Consider the following 21,263-nt stretch of genomic DNA (forward strand, 5'->3'; position numbering starts at 1 on the left):
TTAACAATATCAAATATGAAATGTAGTAAATATTAATATTATTACCTTGTTTTCAAACAACAAGCTGATAATGGCAGCAATTTTATTCTCAAGTGAATTATTAAAGGTTAAAAATGTATGTATTTGTGACCTGACTGTCGAGCCCGAGGAAGATGAGCATCATGAAGAAGAGGCAGGCCCACAGTGGAGACCAGGGCATCATGGTCACAGCCTTGGGGTACGCTATAAACGCCAGACCAGGACCTGGAATACACGTCACCAGAAAATAACTAACACTTCCTGATTTTAATTAAGTCAGAAAGATGGAAAGTTAGTACAAAGTTGGTCCTATTGAGGGGTAAAAACACTGACCTTAGCCTTCACGTTCTGTTTGGGTTCTAAGAAAGCATGCGTCTTAATTTAGAGAGGTCCTATTATGCTTCTGTCTTTAGTGTGTAGTGTTGCTGTTTGATCATGAAAAAGCTCCAGTTCTTCTCTATATCAGTGTCAGTGTTTCTGAACTCCTGAAACGCCTCCAGTGTAGTCTTGAGTTTCTTCCTCATTTAAATAATTAATGCACAGTATAAAGGGGCGGGGCCTGGTTGAGTTAGTCAGTAGTGTGTTAAACTGGCGGTTATGGTAAGGGGCGGGGCATTTCCCAAACACACTCGAAGCGCTCGACCAATCACAACACACTGCTCCAGCCGACCAATCAGAGCACAGTGTGCTTTTCAGAAGGAGGGGCTTCATAGAGACAGGAACTAAACAGGGGTGAGTTCCCAAAAAGCATCGTTAGCCAACTATGGCAGCGAGTTCTGTCGTTATCATCATAGTTCAACGAGTCTGTGTTTCCCGAAACCATCATTCCAACGAACATTCGCAAACAGCATCGCAAAGTTGTGTGTTTGGAGCGACGGATCTCGACCTGTGGTTAGAAGAAGAGTTTCTAGTTTGCATGACATGTGGACTCAATAAATCCTGATCTTGAGCAAGATGACATTCAGGACAATCTATATCTTTTATTTAGAATACATACAAATGTCATTTACATCTTTTAGTTTGTCAAGAGATTGAAAGCGTCGTTGTTGAAGAGTGCGCATGTGTGAACGAGCTCTAGTGTAAGAACAAGTCTATGATTGAATCTGGAAATAAAACAAAATAACTGAGAAAAATTAGAAATATTCCTCAGATGACATGCTCGTCATTTATAGCAAAACATCTAGCATTAATTCGATCTCAAACAGATTCATTAAAAGTATTATTACTGAAACACCTGCGTGACGTCATTAACCAACGTGATCGAACAACCAATTTGCGACAATATGGTTTCGGGAAACAGTCGTGACTCGCTAGATGCTTTCTTCAACGATGCATCGTACTATAGTAGTGAAGCAGCAAGTTACGGCATTGTACGGGAAACACAGCCAGAGTGTTACTGACAGACTGGGAAGAGAGGAGCTACAACAATGGAGAATATGAGGAAATAATCAACATTAAAGCAGGAAAACCTGTTCAAGTAGAGCCTGAAAACAACTTTGTAAAAGGGCATAATAGCTCCTCTTTAATTATCTCAATGACGTCCTGGTGAAACAACGATGCCATGTGGCTTGGCTCTGGTTTTACAGTACAGAGACACTGTCCAAAATCAGCAGGCCAAGAGCAGAGATCCCTGTGCCATAACACTAGAGTAATATGCTATAATATGAACTCAGAGCTACTCTTCATTATATAATGCCATGAGTGGAGCTCTAGTAAAAGCTCATTAAACAAGGTTTATGGATTAATTTTTGAAATGATAGCGGCTGAACACTTGTTTTTCTATATTGTACAGGAACCGGTTTGAGAACCAATGCTCTAATGTTGTGGCTCAACAGCTGAATATATGTTTTTGAAAAAATAGCACATAAAATATTTTTCTTAATAATAATGTCAGATGATTTCTAAACCCCTTCAAAGTGTGTTTCAGTCACTTCCATAGTCAGTCTTGCTCTATTGTAGTAAATAAGTAATGCTGAATTGTTGAATAAGTCATACAATAAAAAGCTTTTCTGAGAAGTGCTTTAAATTACATGAGTCCGAACACACTTAGCCTTAGACATCCAACTGTAGGTTACTGTATATCAAACATAAACTCAAACTAACTCATGCACATATTCCTTTTCTATATAAATGAGATAAGGCTAATTAGAATAAAGTCCAAACGAGAATTTTTGCTGACCTGACTCTGCCACTGCCTCGATTGGCACATTCTGTTCATATGCCATGAAGCCCAAGACGGAGAAGATGGCAAATCCCGCCACAAAACTCGTGCCACTGTTCAGACAGCACAGCATGAGGCAATCCCTGCAAACACACAGCAAATGCAAAAGTGTTCACCCCTCTTTAGACTCTCAGCATTGAACCACAGTGGACTAAAGTGATCTAAAATATTAACAAATAAAAACAAAATTGATTTCATAAGCATTCAGCCCCATTAATATGACACATATCTGGTGCAGCTATTTAGTTTTTGGAAGTCACACAAATATTGAAATGGAGTTTGCATGTGCATTTCAATTAATTGTAGCAAGAATACACCTCAGGAATATGAAACACAGTTATTTCTCAGTATTTTGGTCTTTTTTTCCCCCAACACAAATATCTAAACATTCTTAAATAGATGCATTCACTGAAGAAGAAAAACTCAAACTAAATTTTTCAGAAAACAAGACGTTATTTGGTAAGTAATTTTGCTTCTCAAGTAAATGTATCTTGATTTAAGAATGTTTAGTTCCCCATCAGACTCAGTCACGCTCGATGTTACATCAGAACTGAACTGACGAATTGAGATCCCAATCGTATAGTAACCTAGACGATATTTGTACGGGAAAACAAGAAAAGTTTTTTTCAGAACTTGAAGACAATAAAACACAAAAAGACAAGGCAAGGGATGGATGGATGCAAGACAATTTCCAAATCTCCAAATCTGAATGACTGAAGAAGGTGAAGGAAGTAGCTAGAAAACCAATGAAGGAGAGACAGAACAGACAATTATGGGAAAGTTTATGAGAAGGGCTCTACACGATCCCAGCCGAGGAATAAGAGTCTTATCTAGCCAAACCATCGGCCATTTTCTAATAAAAAAATAAACATTTATAACATTTATATACATTTTAACCACAAATGCTCGTCTTGCGTTGCAAGGTTGAAAGGTCACGCGTGACGTAGGCGGAAGTGGCGACCTAGTGTTTACAAAGCGAACGTGCAAAGACGATGTCAAACGCCATTTACAAAAATAAATAAAAGGTAAAACAATGATGTCGGAAAATTTTGAAGTTGGAGGAGAAACTGAGATGGAGTTTTTCGACCCTACTCTACATTTTCTGCTTATGTCACGCCTGACCTTTCCAACGTGATTACGTTATGCATGAAGTCGTGGACGTGCAAGATGAGCATTTGTGGTTAAAAAGTACATACATTTTGTTTTTTCTTTTTAAATGGCCGATGGTTTGGCTAGATAAGACTGTAGAGCCTTTGAAGCTGCACTGAAACTGACAGCTGGACCTTCAACCCGTTGGACCCCATTGAAAAGAAAAATCCTGGAATGTTTTCCTCAAAAAGCTTAATTTCTTTTCGACTGAAGAAAGAAAGACATGAACATCTTGGATGACGTAGGGCTGAGTAAATTATCATGAAATTTTAATTCTGAAGTGAACAAGGCCTTTAAATGTGTCATATCTCAGCGACCGGGATGTGTGGGATGAAGGTTTCTATGGTCTGATGAGAGCCAAGTTGATCAAGTCCAGATCTCAGTGCAATTATGAGAGGACAAGTGAAAGATCTCCATATAACCTGAGTGAGCTTGAGCAGTTTTGCAGAGAGTATGTAGGATGATAGAAACCAGAGCAAGGCTGATCGATACACGATTGACAACAGAGGATACAGTTTAAACAGAGTACGTTTAGCCAAAACACACTGACTTGACAGACTCTCACCTGTAGCAGTTGTTGTTGTAGCTGTTGTAGCTGCCGAGAGCCGTTAAACAACCCAGACATATAGCATATGAGAAGAAGATCTGAGTGCCTGCATCCACCCACACCTGTGTAAATTACAGATCAATTACACGACCATAACTGCTCTTATTCATCAATATACTGGCACTGAAACAAGATCCTAAGACACATACTCTAGTGTCATGTATTCTGAATGAGAAGATGTGTTCAGTTATTGACACTGAGTTCATTAAGTAAGGGATCATGTACATCCAGCTGGTTGTTATCTCAGAATAAACCCCGACAGGGTGATCAGGATCAGGTCTTCTTCAGTCTGAGGGGGTTTATTCTGAGATAACAACCGGCTGGATGTACATTATCCTGCTTTTTACACGGATACTTGCCACATAAGAAAATAATTAGACACAAAATATTGATCTGAGTTGAAATATTTGATTAGCTCTTTAAACACAAAACTTGAGCGGAGAGAGCAGTTTCAGCTGCAAGTTCAAACTAGACGGACGTTTAAGGGATATGGTATACAGTCATTACACTTATTACACAGCATTTCACCACATAAATAATTATGGAGATAAGAGATATTGATTTCAGATTAAACTGTTTTAAAACCATACCTGTTTGTATCTTATAATCCAACAGTGTACAAAACAATAGTCACAAAATGGCCGCCGCTGCGTTTGTATGAAACAAGAGAGAGCGAGTCCATGACACTGGATGGCATAGTTAAATAACTGTACACAAAATATTGATTTGATTGAGTTTTAATATTTTATTAGCTCACTAAACGCAAAACGTCCATGAAGAAAACCCATTCCTAACAAGTGAATAGCGCTGCTGACTTCAGTGACCCGGATGAGCCTGTGTTTCTGTTCTCAGCGGTTGTTATCGGGGAATAATATATCGCTGGATGGTGCGATTGACCAATCAGAATCAAGTATTCCACAGAGCCGTGTAATATTGATCAATAATCAGTTCTTTCTGACACTTACAACCCACCAATTTACAACTTTTTTACAATGGAGTTCTATAGCTAATTAGCTGATTAATAGGACAGATCACCCGACAATGAAAGTTAAGTCATTATTCACTCACCCTGGTCTTATTCTAAAGCTATATGATTTTTTTGTGTTCTGCTTGTCTCTATATAATGGCAGTGAATCGGTCGAGCAGAATCTCCACAGAATCTTATTTTTTACAGTAGATCTCTATCTCGTGCTTCTGATTCTGATGCACAACTCTCTCACCTGCAACGGGCTAAAATGTTCTCATAGCGCTCGAATGCTCTGAATAGAGTTATTTTGCCCCATAGAGGGAGAGAAGTGTAAAAATGTGGCCATAGGGATCCATGTGAGTCGGTGGAAAATGAGCCAGCACCTCTTTAAAACGCTCTCACATATCCATTGAGCCACTAATCTCCTTTACTGGGAAAACAATTGACAACTGGCAGTATTTGCTTCCTCCAGCAAGTAACCGGGGAAACCCTTCTGACCTCACAACACAGAGCAACTTCCCTCCAAGAACATCCAGTCATTTATGTCTCTTCTGTTTAACATTGGGCCGGTGCGAATGCTCTGGTTTGGCATTACTCGGACACGCCGCTACATTCTTTAAAAGCTGCTCATTGATGTTGTGGCTAATTTGGAGGTTTGTTTTGTCTTCTTTTAGCCAGGAAGTGCATCCTAAAGAAACATTTTGATTGCAAACTCGCCTCTAGTCAGTATTTCCAAATCTTCCAAAAAATGCAACTTGTCGTTCATTATAATGAATGACAAGTTGTGTTTTTTGGAAGATTTGGAAATTTGGAAGATTTGGAAAAAAGTTGGGTTATTTTTTTTTAACCCAACCGTTGGGTTACACATATTGGGTCACTATGTTGGGTCATTTTTAAAATCATTGGGTAATTTCTAGCAATAACCCGGCTGTTGGGTTAAATACGTATGTTGTATGTTCACTTGTGTATTTTGAAATTATGTACACAATTATGTGTATTTACATTCAATTCTAGACTCCCCAATATTTAGTTTGTAATTTAAATATATATTTGTTGAGACATATGTATTGTTTTATGCAAGTGTATTTTATTTATTAAAATAATGTCATAAATAAAAATAAATAGTTAACTTAACTGTTAGGTTACTTTTAACCCAATGCATTGTTGGGAAGGGGCTACACCACCCCATAGTTGGGTTACTCGTTATTAACCGTTAATAATACAACTTTATTAAGTAAGTGCAATTCTAATACTAGACAGTCATCAATGAGGGGAAAAAAACAATGCTAAATGCATTTAATAAAATGCAACTAGTTAGGACAGTAAAAAAAAAAGACTTATTAACTGTAAAAAAAGAAGGATAAAATGCCTTCCTTTTTTTTTTTTTTTTTTTTTATGTCAAAGGCTTTGTGTCCAACACTATGGTACTTTGGCATAAATTCATCTCTCTCTTAGAATCAAGCCAAATCACACAGATGCCAACATGGACAGGTTGTTAGGTATTTTGCATATTACTGAGTCTTTGCAATTCGTGACAATATTAGTCAATTTCAATGATGATATTTGTCATCCACAGTACCATAGAAATCACAAAACACCAAAAAGATGATTTTGTCCAAAACAGGCATAGATTTCTGAACAGAAATGTAAACTCTCTGGCACAGAAAACTGAATTGCGTGGTGAGATTGTGAAGGAAGATGGTGAATAAAACAACGGAGCATAGAGAATGTGAACAGACCTCTTATTGTGTGGCATGAAAGCTAATTAAACATTGGTGTCGGAGGAGCCCCATCACCAAACACCCTTTATCACCCTCTCTCTTTCACTGCATTGCTTTATGTCGCTCGCTCTCTCAGGCTATCGATGCTACTTCACATACATTCCTTCAGTCCTGCTTTCTGTTCACTGGGATGATGAAACGGTGGCGCATTACACATCTGATGTTTAGCCATCCTGTAATCCCACCAAATAGGGTTGGGCGGTATTACGGTAATATCGGATACCGCAGGATCTTAAAATAGCACCGGTATCAGTTTCAATACCGTCATTACCGGCACTTATATATAGCATATAATATATATAATTTATTTATTGCCTAAAAAATGCTTATGTGTGGTTGCAGTTTGGCAATATTTCTGGTTCCAACCGAATGAGAAGGGAGAGGCGGTAAATACTGACGAGGCAATTTGTAAATTGTTCCATAAAAAGGTGACCGCGAGAGATGTAAACACCTCTAACCTAATGTCGCATCTCCGAAACTACCACCCACTCACTGCTGCCAGGATGCATTTTGTTCTCGAGTTCATTAAATAAGCGCATTAAGTTTCGTATTTGTTAAAATATTATTATGTTATTTTTTCCATCTTTCTTGATTATGAAAAGTGAACAGCACAAATAAGATGGGATGCATCGGGAGTCAGACGATTTGACCACTTCAATAAATTTAGTTTTGTAAAAGGCCTCTTTAAAACGAATTTCGTTTTGTATAAATTGTATCTTAATTTTAATAAATTTTTCATCAACCAATTGCCTATATATTTAATATAATCATGACATGATGGGCGATGGCATGCCGCGGTCACTTGCATTTAAATCTCATAAATTAACCGAAACTTGGAGATGGCGATCGTCAATTTCTTTAAACAAAACAATTCAAAACGAAAAGAAATATAGGGTAGCCTACTCTCTGATTAATCCATGATGTGCATTTCTCTCTATGGCGTTCACAGAGATGGCGATCGTCAATTTCTCAAAACGAAAAGACAAAGGCCACTCTGATTATTTAATCCATGATGTGCATTTCTCTCTAGGCGCGTTCATACGGAGATGTGATCATCAATTTCAGCAAACGAAACCATACAAACCGAAAAGAAATAGACTAGCCTACTCTCTGTAATCCATGATGTGCATTTCTCTCTATCGTTCACTATGGAGATGGTGATCGTCAATTTCTTTAAACGAAACAATTCAAAACGAAAAGAAATATAGTCTGATTAATCAATGATGTGCATCTCTCTCTATATGCGCGCTCACTACAGAGATGGCGATCGTCAACTTCCACCTTTGCAGAAAAGCTTTATTAATAAAAATCAAATGGACACGCGTCACCGGATTACAAAGGCACTTCTTGCTTGTTGCACGCACACAGTATTATGTTGAATAATGGTGGGCTCGGGCTCATAATAACAGTTAATGCCGTCGACCGGACTCAGACACAAGGTGCACGGCTTGATTTGTTTTTTTTTGCCCGATCTGGCATTCAGTTTCTGAACTGTGTAGGCACAAACCAACAGTTTGGTGACGCCGTCTGAGCCCATTATGTCATAATTTTTAATTAGTCACGGTAATACCGTATACCCCGGTAAAATAGGGAGGGGGTTTGACGGTATCAAAATTCGAATACCGCCCAAGCCTACCACCAAATGACCTGAGAGTTCCCTGCTTCCGGAAAAACTTGCCACTGATTCCTTGATGTTCATCAATTCAGTTAGATTTGGAAAACAAACTCTTTGTCATTCTAAATCTCTGTTAGACTAGGAAAAATATTTATTGAAAATAGAAGTATTTTTCTTTGCACAGTAAAAATATATATTTAAAAAAAAAATTTTTTTTAATGAATGAATTAATTATTTTATTTTTTATTTTGAATGATAAATCTTCACCTGAGAAGATTTGTTTTTGGTAAGCTATTCATTAGTGCATCTCATAATATAGTAAAATGAATGCCATTTAAAAGATTTATACTTGTGTTACTTATATCTCCAGCTAAACTAAATCTGTCGTTCCCTTTCGAGGGAACTCGAATTGCGTCGACTACGACACTTTGGGGGGGCTGTGAAGCTTTAACAATCCGAGTGCTGCGCTCTCGTCTGGCCATTTTTGATGAGGATGGCCAGGCTCGCGAACCCCGTGATGCGGGTCCCGCGTCCGTTGAGGCGGTGCGGCGGCGTTCATCATCATTCTTGCGCCGTAGACCAGTTAAACATCAGCTGGCCACATCAAAGGCAGGAAGTGCAGACAAAAAGCAAGTTAGATGAGCGCTTCCTGCAGCGTAGAGAACAGCCTCATCGCCGTGCCATTCTTTTCCGATTGAGACAACAACAACAACGAGTTGTGTAAATCGTGGAACAAGCCATATTCCTCTCGTATTTCCAACCCCCCAGAATTAGATTACAGCAATATTGTGGGGGCGAGAGAGAACGTTTATGGGACGATGCCTCAGGTGGAAGAGCCATTGGCCAGTTATCTTTCCCCCGACGCTGTGTCATCCCTATAGACTCCGGTGCTGCCCACCAAACCCTGCCGTGATACATTTTCTTTGGTGGGCAGGGCTTATATAGCTGTGGGTCGGGCCAGTCTGCACACAATGGCAGTACTGCAGGCATACCAGGCCGACCTTCTAAAAGAAATCGATGAGGGCAAGGGACCAACTCCTGATGACATTGCAGAGTTAAGAAAGGCTGCAGACTTGTCTCTCCGAGATATCGGCCGTTCCATGGCGGCTATGGTGGTCTCAGAGAGACATTTATGGTTAAATCTATCATTTATGGGCATCAAGGAGAAATACAGGGCTTCGAGAATTGAGAATCGTTTTCGATTAAACCCTGCCAGGAATCCGCATCAGGGGATCGAGAACAAATCACAAACCTCGAGAGGCTGGTTCCCTTGGTAAAATATTTCGATGCATTCTCTGTGGGCCCTGCGCACCATTCAAAAGGGGTACAGACTGCAGTTCAGTTTCCACCTACCGAAATTTAACGGGTGGTATGGACTGCAGTCAACCCAGAGCAGGGTTGGGTATTGGAACAGGAAGTAAACTCCTTGCTGGTAAAGCAGGCCATAGAACGTGTACCTCCACCGGACAGGGAGTCTGGGTTTTACAGCCGCTACTTCATAGTTCCCAAGAAGGATGGGGGGTTGCGTCCAATATTAGATCCGATGCACGTGAATCAGTCTCTGAGGCGGTTCAGGTTCAAGATGCTAACTATTCCCATCATCGCGAACCAAATTAAATCCGAGGATTGGTTTGTCACGATAGATCTGAAGGACGCATACTTCCACATTTCCATCCTTCCATCTGACAGGAAGTTCCTGAGGTTCCAATATCGGGTTCTTCCATTCGGCCAATCTCTCTCCTCTCGCACATTTACCAAATGCATCGATGCAGCTCTAGCTCCGCTGAGGCTTCAGGGTATCAGGGTGCTAAATTATATTGACGACTGGTTTATTATGGGAACCCATTCCGCATGATCAGGGTAATGCGCAGATGCCCTCGTTCCCTATCTATGTGGAAGAAAACTTGATTTCTGTCCCATGGTCCCGTGTTGGGAGCGTCATGTCCCCAGAAAGCCGTTTCGACAGACGCCTCCCTCACAGTCTGGGATGTGGTCACGGACGGCGGCTTTACGAGAGGTCTATGGCAGGACCATCCTCCTGCCACATAAATTGCCTGGAAATGTTGGCGGTGTTTTCTGCCCAACCTCATAGGTCACCACGTCCTTTTCAGGTCAGACAATACATCAGTGGTGGCCTATATAAATCATCAGGGGGGTCTGAGATCCCGCCCTCAATGCAGACTGGCGCATCAGATCCTCCTGTGGTCCTCTCCTCTCAGAGCAACATACATCCCAGGGGATCAGAATCAGAGAGCAGACATCCTGTCGAGGCAGGGGCTGAGGCCCTGGGAATGGAGACTCCACCCTGAGGTGGTGGAGTCAATATGTCAGAGGTTCGGCCCAGTGGAAGTGGATCTGTTTGCGTCTTGAGAGACATCACACTGCCCACTGTGGATCTCCCTCACACATCCAGCCCCGCTGGGGTTGGATGCCATGGTGCAGAGGTCTGTATGGATTTCCCCCGATCGCTCTGCTCCCGGGAGTTCTAGAGAGGGATCGTCGCAACTTTTCACCGTTTAGATCGCTTCTCGGCTGGTCTTACCCCATCCACACTCAAGGTGTACGTGCCTGCCATTGCGGCTTTCCACACTCCTCTGGGTGATGGGCCCCTGGGGAGACATCAGCTGGTCATACATTTCCTCCGTGGGGCTTGGAGGATGAGACCTGCGGCTCATGTCAGAGTTCCCACATGGGATCTGGCAGTGGTTCTCGAATGGCTGGTCGAGGCCCCCTTTGAACCTCTGGAGTCGGCTGAGGCCAAGAACCTTTCTTTCAAGGTAGCCTTCTCATTAGCCATTACTTCTCTGAGGAGGGTAGGAGATCTTCAGGTGCTCTCTATATCTCATGGGTGCCTGGAGTTTGCTCCAGGCGACATTAGATCTATCTTGCATCCCAGGCCGGGCTATGTGCCTAAAGTACCATCTAATGTTGCACGGCCTACAGTTCCGTAGGCATTTCATTCTCCACCTCACGTGACAGTGGATCAGGAAAGGCTTTATTTGCTCTGCCCTGTCAGAGCTCTAAGAATGTATCTTCAGAAGTCTTCTTCATGACAGAAGTTAGACCAGTTGCTGGTGTGTTTAGAGGTCGCCCAAGAAGGGGCTTCCCGCGTCCAAACAAACCATCAGCAATTAGATTGTTCAGGCTATATCTATGGCATATCAGGTGTGCAGTTTGCCTTTACCTTTGGCCGTGAGGGCTCATTCTACCAGAGGCATGGCGTCCTCTAGAGCCCTCCTTTCAGGGGCCCTTATCTAAGAAGTGTGTGATGCAGCTGGATGGGCCACCCCTCACACTTTTATTAGGTTCTACATTCTGGACATCCCTTCTACTCCAGGCACTCTAGTGCTCTCGTCCAAGTGTGCCTACAGTATGTGCAGCTTCACACTGGGACAGGCAGGGCTCATTGTGGCATAGTGGGTACTCGTTCCCCAAAGTGTCATAGTCGACGCAGTCCATGGCTTTCCTCGAAAGGGAACATCTCGGGTTATGACTGTAACCCTTGTTCCCTGAGAAGGGTACGAGACACTGCGTCCCTTCGCCACGCCTTCCCCTGCCTGGGAGCGACTTGCTTCATCACAGAAGCTGATGCTGTTGTGTGCCGGCGTCCCTTTGTAGCTTCCGTGTATGCCGTCACACCTTCTCAGGGAACAAGGGTTACAGTCATAACCCGAGACGTTCACTGTCATACGCTAATTTAAATTAAGTTTTCAGGGGCTGAATTTCTCTTTCATAAATGCATTTGATAAAGGAGAGATTTGCCCCCTCCATGCAACCTGCTACATCTGATAATGATTGAGCACAAAGTCTGCATGTTTCTCACAGGATTTCGTGAGAGTATGATGGATGGACCTCGAAGGCGATCTAGGGGCATGTGCATCTCTAAGAAATACATTTCTATTGTAAAACAACTGCATTGTAAAAGAAAAAAATATTTCATAATAAGTATAGTATTTTAGTTTACAGTAGTAAAACTACAATAGTGATATCTTAATAGCTTTTATTTTGGCGTAAACTTGACAAACTAAATGACATTCTGAATAAAATTGAATAAAATGTTTCATACCTGAGGATCTGACAGACGAGACATATCAGGGTACAGGTAGAATTTAATTCCATTAGCAGCTCCTGGCAGTGTGATTCCTCGAATAAGAAGGATCAACAGCATGAAATAAGGAAAAGTTGCAGTGACATACACCACCTGCAGAGGGAAAACATGGGCATGAATAAAGGTCGTCAAGCTGCACCAACCACATGTTCACATCTTTGGAGACGCTGAATCTATTCTAAATCTATTCTAGTCATCATTTATTCTTTCATGTAATTCCAAATCTGTATTACATAGTTTTTTTACATAAAAAAAAGAATAAATTCTGAAGAATCATCATGCAGCTATTTCCATTCAACAACATGCAGCTATTTCCATTCAACAACAGTTTATAGTGACCACATGTGACATGTTCCAAAAAAGGACAAAAAAACAAACCTCATAAAGAACCATTATAGTACTTTATATGATATAAAGTACATTAAAGTACTTTAAATCATATAAAGTGCTTTAATGTTATCACTCGATCAAGTGAAAACAACAGATGCTGATTCTATTTCATTAAAACTTTATTTATATTCGAACACTCTGCGGCACTGACATGTCTGCTACATTAAAAAATACAATATAGCTAGATCTGGAGGCTCATTTATAAGGATGTGCCAAAAGCCGAATACTATGATCGGAAAGGATCTACGGATCTATCTACGGACCCCCTAATGGAAAAAATGTGAGATGGGATATAGTTGGGTAATTATATTGTATATCATTTGTGGGCATCAAGGAGCCTCAACCAAAATGCAGGGTATTGAAATCACTTTTCAATGCATGCTCGCTTTTTACTTTCACTTTCCAATTCACGATCATGCGTACTCTGTCAAGTCAAGTCACATTTATTTTTATAGTGCTTTATACAATACAGATTGTTTCATATTGATCATCTGGAAAATAATGATTCAATGATTCAATGATGCAAACATAGTTCAATTGTAGCTCTGTAAAGCAGCTCTAAAAAAAGAAGTGTAATTGTTCAGTTTAAGTCAGTTCAGTTCTCCTCTGGCCAAACAAAACAACTTGGTGTGGTTTAATTCCAGGCTGCATCATAAGTCAGAAGTCAGATTGTGGATTGATATCATTCAAAATATTTAATCCAGTTCCTTCTGCTTGAAAATCTGATTTATCATGCCGGTATGGAGATGAAGCTGGCCATCGGGATCTGTGCAGGGGATTGGGTTGGTTCTTGTTAGTCCCTCATAGCAATACCTTTAGACTGATGGCAGAAGGTAGAGGCCGTCTGACTGACATGTAAAGCAACCAATCACAATTTGCTTTGTTCATGGTCATGTTTAGGAGTGTGAAAATGTAAAGTTGATGTTGCTACAATAACAGACCGATGTGTAAAACTTTCAGATGTATTTTAAAGAGTCTATGCTGTGAAATTCACATTCTTCACATTCTTTTGAAAATCCAGCGTTTAGTTGATCCTGATAAGCGCTAATTGTCACAGTAGTAAACACCACGGCTTTCTTCTTGCATTGGGCGTTTTGGCATCACGGCAGCTTTGTTTCAAGGTCGTGTCTATGTGCAGGTCCACATCTGATCTAGATATGGTCCAGATCCGGCTGACTATATGGTAAGCTCGGGACTAAGGGTAGCATGTACAGGATGAAAAGCAACGGTCCTAGTACTGAGCCTTGTGGTACTCCATACTGAACTTGCGATCGATATGACACCTCTTATTTTACTGCTACAAATTGATAACTGTCAGATAAGTATGATTTGAACCATGCCAATGCAATTTCATAACATCTTTAAACTCTATGTATAGGGAGCAGTGGTACTGACCAAACATTTTACAAGATAAGATATTTGTCAATGACGCTCAGGATCAGTTGCGCACCATAATCGGAATGTGAATAGATTCACTGTAAAAGTCAGTTACATTTTGGAAAATGGCTTAAATGGCTTCAGAAAAAAAATGGTGCATAGTGTTCTTGTCCTTTTTTGGTCATTGAATGGCATGGTATGGAAAATAGATGTGTAAAGATTCTTTACAATTTTTCCTTTTGAGTTCCACAGAAAAAGTGGAAGCATACACCAACAAAATATTCCTTTTTGAACTATTCCTTTAAAATTAAGTTAATGTGACAAAATGTCTGTGATCAGAAGACCAAACACATTTTTTACCCTATTTTGTGATGGGCTATCATGTGCAAATCAGATGTCTTACTAGTATACCTTTCAAAGAAAGGGATTCGAGGGAATGAATGATCGAGTGGATGAAGCAGTGCACTTAACGTGAAGGGGTTACAGAATGCTCTGAGGGTCTGCCAGAGGGGGCAGGTACTCTCCCAAAGCCTTAATTGAGCGCTGATTGAAAGAGTTACTCTAAGGGGGAGGAAGGGATGCAGGTCTGAGCCAGAGGTTTTGATGGAGAAAACACTCCACAGTGCAACACAGCACATAAAAAAAAGACAAAAATAGAATAGCCAGGCCACCATCATGTTGTGACTTGTCAACATGATCTTCAGAGTCTTGAATTATTACCAAGTCTCATCCAATCAGTGTAAGAGCTTTGTCTCCCAAGACACACAGAGGCTGGAATCCTCAGCGCAATCAGACATACAGTGTTATAAGATCACGGCGTGATTCTTCTCTACTATACTTTCAAGTTCAAGAACCTAAAATGCTTTTGCAAAATGGCATTCACAACTCACAGAAATGAGTTCAACATTTTGAAGCTCTTTCAATCCCGTGAACAAAACCACCCTTGGGGGCGGCACTAGGTTCTTGTTCCTCTGGCACCCGGTCAAGACCATACGAGGACAAGACAGGGTTTGGACACAAAAGCTTCTACCCTGTTTCCCTCCAGAAGGAGCCCAACTGGGTTGTGTTGGCAGTGTGGGAAAATGTGTGGCACAGAAACTTACAATTGCAGATGACTTCAATCTGACCTGGGTAATTTACTGTACTAAATGACAGCAAACGCATCTTCACATTAATGAACAAATGCGTTGCCCTTTGTGACAAGAAGTTTTTGGCCTTAACAAACAAATTCTTTCTTGTTTGCACCTAAATGTATTGAACTGCAATATGATAATCGCTGTACATTTTCGTAACGTTTCTTAACCAAGTAACCCAATGGAATAAACAAACCAACTGTGTTAAGCAGAGATCTGTAAGAGTATAACAAAGGAGATCCTTTAATCCCAATGCACCTCACAGTATGAGCGAGGCAAAGCTCGTCCAGCTCACTAATTCACATCCTTTTCAATTAGTCTTGTAAAATGATTACATATCCACATCCAAAAACCATGGCCACTGCAATGAGTGAATCCCCCACTAGGCTTTCAGATGCATGCGTGTGGTTTTACTCAATGAATGGACCAATGTTTAAACTCGGCATGAAACTTTAATGCACGCTGACTTTCTCCCAACTCTTCCTGGTCAAACATTTAAGCCCCACATTCACAGGTCAGCCCCATGCCATAAATCTACCGCTGGCTTATGGGAGAAGCGCAAACAGCCACAAAAGACCTGCGATGAACAGCTTAGCAAATGTCCTGAATGCTGCAATCTGTATAGCGGTCAAAGGAAAGGAAGAAAGCAGTTTGCTATCCGCCAGACATAATTCCTCACAGAAGAGAAGAGGCGAGTGGAGGAACTCTGCATGCTCCTCATGAACGCTCCACTTTCCCCCTGTGAATACAGAAATCAATCTTGGACAGGCTGCTAAAGCCTCGCCATGAAGGAGCATTCTTTCCCCTTGCTTCACGGCCAAACAAAAGCCACTTCAGGAGATATAGGCCTTGCTGCCGAGCTTTTCTCCTGGACCTGTACAATGTGAACCCATTTATTTTTCCCCACACATCCCTCTTCCTTTCTTTCCACTTTCTTTCTGGCTCATTGAGTCCGTTAGACTTTCTTAAAGGCTGCTGGAAGAATAGAATCCAGAGGAAGGCTAGTGACTGAGTTGCAGAGATTGGCAGAGGGACATAGGCCCTCATAATGCAATGGATTGTGGGTACAAGGCGAAGGTAGAGGAAGGCCAGAGCTGCATTTTGTGGTCCAGACACAGGAATAATGCAAACTGTTTGTTTTCCAAAGGCACTTTTTCACAGTAGTTTGGTTTGAGTTTACCAATAAACCATTTGGTTATTGTGAGGATGAACCTTTGTGCAACTACATTTCCGTTCGGCTTCTGGAACGTTGCCGGTTTCTGTTCAATGGCCTTTTTGATGCCTGATATGCGAGTCTGTAGTTTTGACAGCTGACATTCTCTCAGTATAGGTCTAAAGCCTCAACGTGTCATTGTGCCCTCAAAGATTTACCACTTTGTTTGCAGATAATGTTTGCATTTGAGCCTTTTCAAATCGCTGGATCCACATTGTTGCTGGACATTGTCACATACTGTATTCACATACCGTTCCACATGTCAGAGTTACGCTGATGACATCTCATGCTGCATGTCTCACTCACCCAATTGATTCTGTGCTGAATTGACTGCATAACATTAGGGTGCTAAGTTCTCCTATTCATCCAAGTCTCTCATTGAGACATCTCCAACTCAGCCTCTCACTCTTTGGTTAACATCTACACACATTCAACACCATTTCTGGTCACTGGACCTTTTGTTTTTACCTTTCCAGTTGACTTTGGACCTTTCCAAATGCAGAAATAGCATATGATCCAAGCTAGAAGTAGACAGAAAGCGAGCTCCCAGCGAAGGCTGCCAACTTCTTCAATTCCAGAGGATATCTTGAGAACACGGCGTCTAGAAGGGAAAACATTCTGAATTAATTACTTTTCAAGCAGGAATGCAACATATGAACACAAGTCAAGAGGACAATTACGTACTGCAAGGTTCATTTGAGCAGGTTTCTAATGTTGCTCTAGGGCTTGACATTCACTTTTTTCTCACTTGCCACTGTGGCTAATGGTTTTCCAAAGTTACTAGTCACTCAGCATTTTCACTGGCCACAATTGTGACATTGATACAATGGGGAAAAACTGCCATATATATATTTTTTCATATGATCTCATAATTTAGCAGCAGGTATGATAGGCTGATATCACTTTAAGACCTAATGCACGGATCCATTATATTGTTACACATGCGTTTTCTTTCTCAACTGTTTACGTTCACTTGACTGTGTTTACGTCAATACTCGCCATGACCGGCATATTGACTGTTTACGTGCTATAAGCAGTGAAAAAGAACTCAATTTAGTAATTAGAATCAGCTTTATGAAATGAATAAATGAGGGGAGGTGGGTTTGTGTGTCGACTCGCTGTCGCTGTAAAAGACTATTACTGAAAAATTAATATATCATATATAAAATCCAACATCTTTAACACCCGCATCGGACTAAACTGGACACTTTCTGATGCTCACAATGTGCAATGACCCCAAAACATTTGGTACAGGTACAATGATATTCATCAAAATTCCAAGAGCCTCTGACTTCCAGGAGAGCCAACTGCACATGCCCAACTATTTGTCCAAACTTTAAGGTGGTCTGAAGTTTTGTTAAACACTGACTGGTCGTGACGCAATGAATTGCAAGTTTGTGAGGAAAAGCCACAATTCTTTCTTGCACTGCCATTTATCATCTTTGACATGTTCTTGGGTGACATCCACTGCCTAGGCCATGCCCCCTTTGAACAAACCTTCACCATTCAACCTCAGAACTGACAGCTTCTGTGCCTCTCAGTACTAGAGTCCTGCATGCTCAATGTGTGAGGCTGAGGCCAGCAACATGCTAGAACTGTCTGACTGCTTCCTCTGTATTTACTGTAGTCTTGAATATGAAAATGTGTTGGAAAAAAAAAAAGCCAACTATGGCAAAATTTGTGTCCATACCATTCCTAGCTGTGCAAGTGTGCTTGTGATGCTTGTTGACAACAGCAATGCAAAAAGAATGACAAATTATCAGGGAAAAAGATTATGGATTTCCAGTAGTCGACTGCTCTGCAGATAAACTGTGCCAAAAGTTGCCTGGAAAGCCAGCGTGTCACTGTGCATATTATTTTATTTTTTTACAATTGCTGGTGATCCCAGAGATCCCCCTGATCTTTATAAGAATTTGCTCCAAACAGCTGCTGATGTTTCTGGGAATATGTACAGTGTTATGTATGTAACGCTGCTAAACAGTCAGAATCATACTCACTCCCAAAACTCAATGACTGGTGATGTGGAATATGGGTTGGTGAAGTTGGCAATGCTTTCATTGTTAAAATCCACACAGTTTTCTAGAAGGCAATTGTTAAAACATTTTTGTCAGTTTTTCATTCATGCATTACAATGTTTTACTCATTTCTTATAAATGCTTGCTTGTATCCTCAAATATACCAACCCGTGTTCCAGTAGTGACCACACGACGCCCAGGGCAGCTCTGATGTAAAGCAGTTGAACAGGTAGAAAATGGCCCAAGCCAATATAACCACATAATAAACATTCAGGTGGGCTTCGATGACTTGGGTTGCATAACCAATGCCTATAAGAGGACATATAACCATTGCTTAAAGACAGGAAACCATGCAGTTTTACATCCTCTTTTTTATAATCCACTGTTGATGTATGTTCAACCTAATGAGTAGGAATGTAATAATGAGACAAACGTGATCTAAGCCTTACCTTCAAAGAGCGGGCAGATTTTTCGCCAACATGTGATGCCCCCTTCACTTGTGAACTGCCCTAGTGCTGTTTCCAGGAAGAAGACTGGGATCCCACAGCAGACGAAGAAGATGACATAAGGCACAAAGAAAGCACCTAAAAAATGGACACCTACAGTTACACCTCTCATCCCATGGACATAAACATAAGCCATCACATTTATTTAATACATTCATGCAAAGTTAACCTATAGAAACAGTTGAAACCTGTTAAAAAAATAAAAATTCAAACTCTGAGAATAACAAATCAAGGACAGGTGTCATATTCAATGAAGGAATATTTGAGAGGTTCCATTAGTTGCTGGATGTTTCACAGGCTGTGTGGTTTAATAGTGCATTGTGGGCTAATATCTCTCTATAAATTATTTTGTACTGCTTTTGCACTGTTGGCTCAGCTATATCAGCTGTATGCCTATTCTGACTTTAGTAGTAAATCACATGGCCACAATAGCTGTCTTATAGCTGCCCTTTTAAAACACATTGCAACTAAATCTAAAAAGTACCATGACATTACCTTATAACCTATTTTCTTTTCACGTTTACTTATAATTCATTCAACACCACACAAGTTAAACCAATGTGCTATCTAGCAAAACTTTAAAAGCATGGATGGAAATAAAGTTGAAATAGTTGTGGATGGACTTTTAAAAATACCTTAAGAGTTTTAATGTTTACAAAAGGGAAATAAGAAATCTGTTGCATAAAGAACCATGTTCATATTAGCCATGAAGGGCAAAGAAGAAGAAAAACTCCATCAGCCTTTGACAGGAGTTGGTGAAGTGTGTCATTGAATGAGAATGAATGAATAATCTCTTACCTCCGCCGTTCTTGTAACACAGATATGGGAACCTCCAAACGTTGCCAAGACCGATAATCTCTCCAGCCACTGACAGCACAAACTCAATCTTATTATTCCACTGTCCTCTCTCATTCACCACCTTCTTATCATTGCTGCGCACTGCGCTCGGGTTCGGCGCTTCGGGGTCCATCGTTTCATCGGCTTTTCCATTTATTATGGGGATCGTCTTTTCGGCTGTCATGACGTTCTCCAGCCTGAAACATATGGATTACACCTTTATCTGAAGCACATGTCAGCAATGGACGCGGAACCATTTCAAACAAGTTGCCGAGCATTGACGCGTTAGGGCCCGTTCTTGCGTTCATATGGAAGAGAAAACAAGGAACGCGTTTTTATATCAGCGATGATTTATCAGGAAAAAGCCTGGGTTATAATAATCTCGAGTCATCGTTAATGGTAGTGTTCTATTTTGCCTCGCCGTGTCAAGTTTAGGAAGTTAAAGTTTAAACGCGCGCCTGGACTCTGTTCATATTCTGTTCAATATTCTAATGCACTGCATCTCGTTGTTTGTGACTGCAACTTCGCGTTCTGAACGGATTCTAATTGACTCGTTAAATGTCACTGAAATGTATTTGTAGAGCATGCTGGGTTGTCGCGTCACGTCTTGATTGTAATGCAAGCGTTCCAGTTTGTCGCGTCGCGTTATTGTAACGGGTGCGTTATGTTCCATGTGTTTTGGCTATTGCACACGGCGTATTACTGGTTTGAATAGCAGGAAATGTATACCGCACATTCGCCGAAAGTAATTCAGCGAATGTATGTAAACAACATGTAGTTTAATCTCAGAGCAAAGCAAACCCCACTCACTCCCATCAACGAGCTAAAGCTCACTTACCGGTTTAGGTGGGACAGTGAACCTCCTCAGATCACCCAAAAGCCACCCGCTTTGAGGGATGCTTCAGTCTGAACCCGTTTGATGGAAAACAAAACAAAAAAAAAAGACAAAAAAAAGAATAAAAGTGAAATCCTTGATGGATGTCACAGTGCTGTGACTGTGGCAGTGAGCTGTTCAGTACTGCTGTGATCCGAGCTCAGATGATCTGATCTCCACCGCCTCTCACTGGAAAAGAGCCATGAGTCTACAGTACAGATCACACCTCCTCAAAACACTCACAGCCAAACCAGTCTATACCTACTTATTATAATATTACAGTGGTTAGTGTTTTGTTGTCTACTGTATTATCTAATGGTATATGCATGAGAAACAGAGAAAACTGAAATCTAATGTAGGCCTATATAGATTGTTCATCAGTCGGTTGTAATATGAGTATTTGTAATATTATATTCTGTCAATGTTCCATGAAATTCCATTTTTGAACTCAA

The 21,263-nt window shown here is 40.9% G+C and overlaps 1 protein-coding gene across 1 annotated transcript in view; it reads right to left on the reverse strand.

The window, feature by feature from the left end:
* Positions 1-21,063, reverse strand: part of slc6a11b (solute carrier family 6 member 11b) — a 36,269-nt gene extending 15,206 nt beyond the window's left edge. Inside the window, exons 1-10 of the mRNA XM_079856509.1 lie at positions 20,776-21,063; positions 19,899-20,134; positions 19,044-19,178; positions 18,763-18,903; positions 18,577-18,658; positions 17,048-17,180; positions 12,425-12,559; positions 3,954-4,057; positions 2,198-2,322; positions 131-243 (exon numbers count right to left, since the gene is read on the reverse strand). Coding sequence (XP_079712635.1) covers positions 131-243; positions 2,198-2,322; positions 3,954-4,057; positions 12,425-12,559; positions 17,048-17,180; positions 18,577-18,658; positions 18,763-18,903; positions 19,044-19,178; positions 19,899-20,121 — 1,191 coding nt within the window. The 5' untranslated portion in view covers positions 20,122-20,134; positions 20,776-21,063. The remainder of the gene's footprint in view (positions 1-130; positions 244-2,197; positions 2,323-3,953; positions 4,058-12,424; positions 12,560-17,047; positions 17,181-18,576; positions 18,659-18,762; positions 18,904-19,043; positions 19,179-19,898; positions 20,135-20,775) is intronic.
* Between the last annotated feature and the right edge of the window lie 200 nt (positions 21,064-21,263).

This window comes from Squalius cephalus, assembly GCF_949319135.1.
Source record: "Squalius cephalus genome assembly, chromosome: 22".
NCBI classification, from domain to species: Eukaryota; Metazoa; Chordata; class Actinopteri; order Cypriniformes; family Leuciscidae; genus Squalius; species Squalius cephalus.